The sequence below is a fragment of the Rhopilema esculentum genome, chromosome 15 (assembly GCF_057945365.1).
Source record: "Rhopilema esculentum isolate cy_ngs chromosome 15, ASM5794536v1, whole genome shotgun sequence".
In the NCBI taxonomy this organism is placed as follows: domain Eukaryota; kingdom Metazoa; phylum Cnidaria; class Scyphozoa; order Rhizostomeae; family Rhizostomatidae; genus Rhopilema; species Rhopilema esculentum.
The window spans coordinates 4978198-4988301 of NC_142829.1; the positions used below are offsets into that span (position 1 = coordinate 4978198).

At 36.5% G+C, this 10104-nt stretch overlaps 1 protein-coding gene across 1 annotated transcript; it reads right to left on the minus strand.

Moving 5' to 3' along the window:
- Positions 1 to 5119: 5119 nt before the first annotated feature.
- Positions 5120 to 6238, minus strand: LOC135684675 (uncharacterized). The gene has a single exon (XM_065200310.2). The coding sequence runs from the start codon at positions 6236 to 6238 to the stop codon at positions 5120 to 5122; it is 1119 nt and encodes a 372-aa protein (XP_065056382.2).
- Between the last annotated feature and the right edge of the window lie 3866 nt (positions 6239 to 10104).

The window sequence follows — 10104 nt, forward strand, 5'->3', positions numbered from 1 at the left end:
TTCTCCTTTGTAGGACTGCTTGCTGTTGCTACAAAGTATATTTCCTAAATGCGAATAATTCTTTGTTTTACCGTCTGAAAACGACTGCATCCAGATGTGTGCTCATTGAAAACCAATATCCTTTTGTTGATGTTTTTCTGAACATCTTTGGTTATCCATTGACAGAAAGCTTTCGTATTTAATCCTCCTTTATTCCTCAGTTTTGTCAAGTATTGCAGACAAATCTATACATTCTAAATGCCTTGATTATCGCTACTTTGGTATATATCTTTTTGATATAGACACTCATTCTGCTGTTTTTTTATCGAAATTCTTCACGCAGATCAGGAAAGCCAGCTGTTCCAGATTCCATTAAAATCTGAGGAAATTTTTTGGCAATCGGTGACGATGATCAGAGATCAATCACGTTAAAATCTGACTGAAATGTCTTCTTCTAAAAGATGTTATTGCCATTAACTGCTTATTTGAAGCCTATTCAGAGATATCTCTCATTTCTTTGCATTTCATTTCATTCATTTCCCATCTAATATCCCACTGATTTGCCGCGGATCTTCTGAGAAGCATATGTTTTGAAAATAGGCCGCACCTTTTCCGAAATGCGGTGTCGCTTTTGTGGTGCTCTTACACTCTTAAGCTACGAATTCTACGAAATTCTTCTCGTAGCTTTCTTCAATTCAACAAAAGGATTAAACTACTTGATTATCTGTCACTCTTTCCTTCATGTTACTTTTGATCAACAACAGGACATAATTTACTGCTTACCTTAAGGTTGCTAAACTTTTTATTTAACCTTTTTTATTCCTAACCTAGGATTACTTCCTTCAGGCATTATCGGGCATCTTGCTTTAGATGATAAAGTTTAAATCTTTTTGTGGATCTTCAGGACAGTATCCTTGTATGCTAGAGAATAATTACCTTCACTAATCTATACAAATTGAATCATTTAATGCACCATTGTGACAGTTGGTTGTGGAACATAGATATTTTGGTTCAGGCATGCACCATTGTGACAATTGGTTGTGGAACATAGATATTTTGGTTCAGGAATGCATGAGATGGTCCGTACTGAAACAAACTGCCCAGAAGAGAATAATTATCTTCACTATTCTATACAAATTGAATCATTTAATGCACCATTGTGACAATTGGTTGTGGAACATAGATATTTTGGTTCAGGCATGCACCATTGTGACAATTGGTTGTGGAACATAGATATTTTGGTTCAGGAATGCATGAGATGGTCCGTACTGAAACAAACTGCCCAGACGCTCCTTACATTAGCTGTTCCATTTCATTTTTACTCTTTTTTGGTTCAATGCAGCCTGGTTTTGTTGTCATTTAGTTGTAATCGTAAAACTGAACAACTGCCTGTCATTACTTTATTTTAGCTTGTCTTTCACGCCGCAACAATTTAACGATGTTGCATCGTTTTAGATTCAGGTTGACCAAGTCCTAGGTTGATTTTTCGTCTCTTATTTAAAAAATGTAAATAAAGATAAATTATGATTCATCAATAGTCAACCTACAACAAGTTTAGCAAAATGGTTTATCCTTTCTCGCATTCCTTCGACTTTTTTCATAGATTATGGTTTTGCGAGACCACTCTTCTTTCGTTGAGGTATTATCCTTCTTGAAGACAAAGTTTATTTGCTGCAATCCAAAGATTGATTTGGGATTATAAATATCCAGGTATTGAAACCTATGAAATTATTATTAATCCGCATAAAGCAAGGCATTTGACTAGGCCCAGACCTCTCCTTCAAGAACCACACATTTGCAAGTACTTGTTGCTTAATTGTCGTTTTATTTGTGCAAAGTTTTGCTTTTTGGTCAAGACTGCATCTGCTTCACTGGAGAGTGTCTGCCTCTTTAATGGAGAACTGAAGGGGGAAATATTATCTCGTTTCGGTTCTCTATTTCCGAAAAACAAGATCTGTATGCTTTTCTTTCCCATCTTGTCATTTTTTCGCCCCCCCCCCCCCCCTCCCTAATCTACTAGAAAATTAGTATTTATGTTCGGAATTCGGGCCTAGCCTCGCACAGGCGTTAACGTTTGAGACACACGCATGTACCACAGTTTCGAGATAAGGAAAACTTAATTTACGTGCTTTTTGTATTGTTACTAGCGTTGTATAACGAGGTTATGACAGATCATGGCTTAATGCGTCAAACTATCTGTTTCAGTTACGAACATTTCTGCCTGATCAAATAAACGATTGGGATTATTGTTAAGTACGATGCTTGGCCTTGTCGTTGCTGATTATAAAGGGAGACGAGAATTTTCAAGGATAGTACTTACGAGAAGAGGGCAAGAAGATGACATCTTTGAGCTTCGATTGAGACAGCGAGATGGAGGGTGAGAAACATGGTAAAAGGTAATAGCAAGGATATATAGTGGTAGTAAGGATATTAAGTAGTAGCCTTAATATAAGATGGTAGCAGAGATATACCTGGAAGATGATTGTTTGTGAATTGCTAAATGTAGCAGCCGTATCATAGCAGAAATAATACTAGAATGATAGAGACAGAATGTTTTATGACAGTATTTTCTTTAATTCATAAAATGACCGATTCATAAAGTCTTATTTTCAACGATCAATGATAGGAGAATGGATGTCCACTCTAGTTACCACGCTTAAACTTGACTCCTGCTCCAGTGGCAGTCAGCATTGTGCTGTAAAAAACTCTCCTATGTAGTGTTACTAGATAACTCCTGTTTTTGTTTAAAGCTGGACTTGAGTTTGATTCCATGTCTTTTTCACACACACGTGTGTTTATAAAGAGATAAATAAAAATATATTTGATGAGGAATATTCAAATTTATAGTGTTATCTTTTAATCTGTTATAGTTGTACTAAAAAGTCGTCCTAAATACTCAAAATGTCTCAAAAATGGATTTTTCACTTTTACTTTAACCAAAATCCAAAACATATATAAGCTACATAAAACCTGCAAATGGTAAAACCCTGCTTATTTTGAATATTTCTACCGCATTGAGAGTTTTCTCATGCTACAACACACTGCTTGCAAAACCTTACGTACAAATGGGCCTATCAAAGCCATATAAAACTGTTTCCACATCTGATAATATGTCGAGAATAAAGCTTTCGTCATCTGTATCCTTGACTACAGATTTCAGTTACCAAAGCTATGCTTTGCAGAATTGTGAAGCACTTCGTTGCTCTTTGCAGAAAGCAGTATTATTTGAAGCATTTCCAGTGAGCAGACTCAAGTTGAGGAGCCTGCTTTACACTGCTACAGACATTAGCATTGTGACGTATATCAGGCATTTTGAAATCTAGAAATAGGACATCAAACAGAGAAGTTGTATTTTGATAAAGATTCAAGAAGGATTAGAACAGTTTTTAGATACAGCGTTGTATGGTCATTTATAACGTGAAGAAGCACGTGTAGTATGTTTTGACAGATGCCACAACAACCTGATAAAAAAGTTAACGAATGCAGTGGCATCGAGAAATTCTCATCATGTTTATGTTGCAATAATCTTTGATTAGCACAGTTTACCTTACGATAATCCTGGGTTACGCAAGCTATTGCTTTTCTCTTGATTTAATTAAGTCGAGTATGCTGAAATTATCATTATTAAGCTGGCAGGATCAAGACCCGTATGTGAAATCTTCCTTGAGATTATTCAGTGCTGATTTATGGTAAGCGAGGATCTTTCGAATGACTGCAGTAAAAACCGACACATATGGGAAATCTCGGCCATATACCAAAACAAGCTTCTTAATGCAGAGTTTCCGCTCATTGGAGAAAAATATAGACTGTATATCAAAAATGCTATTTTTTACATTCCTATAAAAATTTACATTACAAATTTACTGGTTACACTACCTACAAAATACTTAACGACACTACAAGGACGATGCCGTTGGGTGCAAAATACTATGACTACTCCGAGGGATCACGAAAAACTAAGACAACTTACATATGAATTACCAAAGGAAAAAAAACAAAGAACTAAACGATTGTTGGCTTACTAGGGGGGGGGAGGGGGGAAGATACTTTATTCAAAGCGACCAGAACTATGTATAAAATGTATTGTTAACTCAAGGATGCTTCTATTGAGATGGTTTGGAAAATTCGCCGTATATAAGATTTGCAACAGAACATCATTTGCAAGATTTGCATATCCACATCGTCGTACAAGGGAGTATATTCCAGCGAGGAGATCAGTCCTTTGAACGCCAAAAGGCAGAGAAACAAGAAGTGCTCCGTATTCTCGTTCCATCGTTACTTGGACACTTTGGATTTATTGTATCTCTAAAGTTTTGTTGAAATTTGTGAAAGTTTCACTTGCTGAGACCAACCCTGAGTTGAGTAAGATGAGACAGGCCTTTCGGTTCATCAATACCAAATACTGATTTTGTAGGGGGGCGGATCTTAGATAGTATCTTCGTCCTGAAAGCAACAACAAAAATCTAATTTCAGGATCAATTTTGTTCCACTCGGACAAGCAGTGAGGATAAAAGCTAGATTTATATTTTTTCAGATCGCGAAGTGAATATTTCACATGTTGAAATGTTGAAAAAGGCTATTCCATTGCCTTCAACATAAGAAATAGTTTTCTTCAACCTATAGTTTCCTGATGGCCCTGGATACGTTAGGATTGCTACTCAATGGCCTCCGGCGTAAGAAAAGTCTGCAGAAGCTTTTCTTCAAACTATGAGCAGAGAGCCTGTTGCCTAATGGCTAAAGATAGGTTAGAAAGTGAGAAGATTCAACTTTGAGCTTCTATTCCCGGGGAATGCCCCACAGATCAGTTGTTACCTTACCAAGCTGGCTAAATAAGTATGCTTATTAAAGTCCTTGAGTTGCATGCTACTTTGTTGTATTTTCCAGTTTTAGATATTCAACTATTCTTCTTTATTCTAGCCTCAGCTTTAGATTTCTAGCTGAAAGCCAACACTTTGGTTATCGTATATACCCCTCATTATATAACAACATGTACGGGCCAATTTCGAAAGTTAATCTTCTTATGTGCTGTGCAAGGTTTTCTCTGCAAAGTATCTAAATGTTGTTATGTACTATCTAAAAATTCAGGGCTAGCTCATAGTGTATTATATAATTGCAGTTACGCAGTCCCGACATGAAGGTTTCATGTTGTTTCTGCTTCTGCAGCTCTGCACACTACTTCTGATAATCTTCTCCATTCTTTACGGTCCCTTGCTGTGGATCGTATCTTTTCAAAATCTCCATTGTTCTTTATGTTCGGTAGTGGAAAAGACCTTTCCATTGCTCTTGCTCTGGTGATATCTTTATTTAAGGTTGTCACGAGAGTTTCTCTAGGTCTGCCTCTGAATCCCCTCTCCGATCCCTCAAAGTAAAATCTCATTGCCTTCACAGCCGGTGTATCGTCTGACAAACGTAATATGTGACCAAACAACCGCCATCTACCCTTGAGGATGTCAATTGAAATTGGTCCTTCTTCGCATCTTTTGTACAAGTTCTGATTGGAGATCTTGTTAGGATACTTTTTTCCTATTAGCTGTCTCAGTTGCTGTCTGTGAAAAGCATCTAGACCTTTCGTATCTTTTTGTGTCAGTCCCCAAGTAGAGCTGTTATACATCAGAACTGGTTTTACAAGTGTTCTGTAAAGCTTGAGGCGAAGTTTTTCGCTGACGTGGTCTTTTCTGATCCAGATGTGATTTAATCTATTCATGGATGCTATCAACAACTGTTTTCTTCTTTGTATATCTTCCATATCACTTAACAGAGAGCCTAGCTTTTTAACTGTCCTCCATCGCTCTGTGTTTCTGTCTCCTCGAAAAATTTCTGTTTGCTCTGTTTTGCTGTTGTTCACTTTCAAATTATCTCTAAGCAGAATTTCTCCAATCTTTTCTGTGATGATATTCTTCTCCAATTCACTAGTTGTGAGGAAATCAGCGTCGTCTGCGTATATAGCTTCCTGAGGTAGAAATGTTGGAGACCAGTTACCATTTTCTTCGTGATCTTTACTGTTAATCTCATGTCTAAAATTCCTTACTTTTCGGAGTGATTCTTCAAAATAAATGTTAAACAGTACACCGCTGAGCGCATCACCTTGTGGTGAGCCCATATTGCTACTGAAGGGCTCTGTCTCGGCGTTGTTTATTCTCACATCTAGAGTTGTATTGCTTAATAACAACTGTATCATTCTTACTTCATCTTCGTCGAGGAATTTCTTTGCAATATCAACAAGCTGTTCACGTCGGATTGTATCAAAAGCGCTACTCATATCTATGTTAGTGATGTAAACTCTAATTTGTGATTTTTGTGTCTTTGCACTGATCCATTTGTATGCCCACACTATATCTGAAGTACTGCGACTCGGTCGATATGCTGCTTGTGAATCTGATAAGAATCGTTCTACCTTAGGTTGGATGCGATGTAGAACTATGTTTGACAAGATCTTTCTCAGTATTGGGAGTAATATCACTGGTCGTAGGTTGGTGACAGAGCCTTTGGTTTTTCCAGGCTTCAGCAAGGACACAAGTATGCCGTCGCCCAATCCTAGTTCTATTTCTTTTTCAAAGGCTTCATTCAGGGTATTTTTGAAGGCTTTGGAAAGGCCAAAGGGCCATACTTTACCATTTCGGCAGATATATTGTCAATTCCTGGAGTTAAATAGTTTCTTTGTATTGTAAAGTTTAATAGTTTCTGCTTGTTTCAAAATCTTTCTCTTTGAATAAGATGCACTGGAAACAACAAAAAAAGGAAATGACGAGTGGCAAAGGGAAGAAAATTTCATTCTGTGTTTAATAATTTTTTAAATGACAGTGCCTAAGAAAATCTCAGAAATTGAATTTCAAATTTGATTCATCATCGTCAAAAATCAAGCTTTAACGTTGGCAGTTATGGAGCAAAGTGTTGGAGACTATGATTGTCACCTTTTTATGGTTATCAGTATTTTTAGGCAAAAGTGGTCCTTTGAAACGTTCATATCTCTGTACATTGTCATGTCATTTAGATTAGCTGTTTTCCTCTCCCCTTCCAAAAAATGTTGAAGTATTATTTATAGAAATACATTATTCGAACGTAAACTGGGTTTTTAAAAACTAGGATGGCTTGGGTGTATTTCCAATAGGAGAGCCACTCAGATATTTGTATAGGCTAAGAAAAAGATCGAGAAATAGTTTAGGCGAGCATTGTAAGTGAACATATTTTTGGAACTGCTTGAATTTCAGTGTAAAGTAGATTGAGTTGAATGAAATCTTGAGTAATTGGCATAATCCTTTGGGTGGTTTGCCAAGCAAGAAATTAGCACTTTGGGGGTAATCTTTGAAGATAAGAAATTATAAAGCTTTCAACAATATCATATTATTAATAAACAGATGGGTGCAAATATATTTTGATGACAGGACTCAAAAACTGATTTTTGATTATCAGAATCAATGACAAAACATCGAGTATCTGTGAGATAAAAGATTATCATCTTGTTTATTATCATCTTGTTTTCATCAAACTCTACCTGAACTATAAAAACTCATATCTAATCTTTTGAAGAATAATTGAAAATTTAATGTTACCTTTAAGCAAGGCTGTATGACCGCGCTACTCGCTACCTTCATCTCGTGCTTGACCACAAAGAATGTGCTTTATTTCATTTGCGAAGCATGGAGTAAAAAGATCTAAAGACAAATTGATATAATAACAGAAAATATTGGCTTGCTTTAGGGAAAAATTTTCTTTAAAATGAGCGTTTTAGGGGATATCATAAAAGAGGGGCAATGATCTACTGTTCGGTGTAATTTTTTTATTTTCATTCCACCAATCCACACATTTTTAGTGTGAATCCCTCGTCTCAAAAATGATCATACTGTAGATACGCCCAACCCGAGACGACCAGGTCCCTTTTTACAAGATTTCCTAAAAAGAGTAATATTTCCAAGCTTTTGAATCTACAAGCCATAAAATCTCATTTAACATATTTGGATAATGCCTTTATAACTTTTCCATCTATTTAGATGGGGGTGAATTTTCATGAAATAGTGCCTATATGCATAATTTTTTTGCCAAAAACCAGCAGGTAGGAATCACCCAAAAGCAAACATGAGATACAATCATTGTATGTTGAAGTATTTAAAAGCAATTCCGTGTTGTTAGTGTTTAGAAAAAATTTCAACGATCTTTAACTCAGGCTAGTGAAGTGGTTACGTCAGAATAACAAGGAACATTGGCTTTAACATTTCATGTTTTTAACAATGACTCAGGGACGACTGAATGACTTGGCTGTGCTGAGTATTGAAAGTGATATTGCTAAAAAGATTGAATTTAGTGACGTTAAAGACGCTTTTGCCTTTGCGCTTAAGGTTAAAACCAATGGGTAACAGTATCAATAAAATATATCGGGGAAAGAGGGGTTCAGAAGTTGACACACTTTTAATTGCCACGTAACTAATTTTTTGTCTGAATTTCTATCACCGTATTGATACCTATTTTGCATAAATAGAACCCCAAGCGGGAGGTTTGTGAGAAAGATTTAGGAAAGATGAACAGTTTAACATTGTTACAATGCAATGTATGAAGCCAATTTTTACATTCAATTTCAGAGCAAATGCGCTTTTAGGAACAAAAACAGGGCGTGGCACCAGAAAATTTTTGCACTTTCGGCGCAAAAAATTAGGGGCGGAATATTGCATCGGTCCCGGGGCGCGTTCCGCTTAACGGCGGCCCTAATAGACTCTTAATTTTCCCGTTATTGTCTCTAGCGCATGGATTGGTCGATAAGTTTATGCAACCTTTGACAAAAGCCATCAGAGCCGCAGTAATGCCTGGTTTTACTATAAAATCTGAATATCAATGCAAAATTGCTTTAGTTCACATCAAAAAGTCATTCAAAGGTACATCAACAGGTTTGTCACAGCGATGCAAGTGAAAAACAGAAAACGCGGACCAGAAACGCCACAAGGAACGCCGATGTCAACAAAGAAGTCCCTGTTCGATTGTGAGGCCAAAGAAAAAAGACTTTCAACCAAATTTGAAGCAGACAATCGGACACATCTTTGTCCGAAATTCCGTCACATTGAAAACTTTTTTAACTAACATGAACAACTTTTTCTGCTTTGTATGTTGGTGCTGTTTTTAATTTTTTTTAAACACATTTGCGACAAAATTCCATACTATAGAATCAAAGTTCATTTCCAAGAAAATGTATATTTAATCGGTTTAAATTTCTCCCACTGAACTACGTAAAAAATATTAAAAAATTTCCCGTGTCGTAAGTTAAAGAGAAATACTACCAGCTCTACTGAAAATTTTTTACAAAGAATGGTAACGGCACGGCAAGATGGCCTTAATTCTCAAGATGGCCTTGCTAATTCTCATCAAAACTTTTCACGGCAAAATCGTTTTGGATTTCGCAACTTTATTGTTCTCGCCTTAAGCTAATTTCCTTGGTGGTGTCAATCGCTTAAGAAAAATCGTGTCAATAATCACGTTGCGCAACAAAGAAATGTGCTCCGACTATGTGAGTCTGATCTTCCAGCTTTCATTCACACAACTGAAGAAAATCTACCACAATCGGCGAACATGCTGAAATTTTAGAAAAGTTCCGAAGTGATGGTCAAAGAACGAGAAATTGTTTGAACAAATTAGCAATATCTAAAGAATATCACCGATGCCAGCATTTAACAAGCGTGAAAAAAGAATTTTTCACGAATTTTCTCTGGTATGTACACATAACTTATTTATCATGTTTGCTTTTGTGTTCAATTTAAAAGTGGAATTAGCATCAAAATTTGAATTGCGGTAGTGGAATGAAAAAGGATAGCATGCGACACATTTGATAGAAATCAAAAGCAAATAATGAAGAAAGCTTTCCTAATGCTTGCTAAAGTCTTTCGGAAGCATATTCTCCGATGATTTTAGCCAAATCGGAAAGAAAATCAAATCACACAACTGATGTGATTGCATTTGAGAGCAACTTCATTCATTCCATTTTTCCGAGGCAAATGCAGCTCACAGAAAAACCGATTTAAACCCGGCTCACACCAGTGAAAATACAATAGTCTCGCCAATTAAAGTAAAATTTTCATTTGAATGAGTTTGTCGTGGTCTCCTCCTCAGTTACGATGTACCAGATTACACTTTGGCCTCGTATTG

What these genes read in the sequence shown, in the direction of transcription:
- LOC135684675 (XM_065200310.2), bottom strand. Translation starts at nt 6,238, where the DNA reads ATGAGTAGCGCTTTTGATACAATCCGACGTGAACAGCTTGTTGATATT.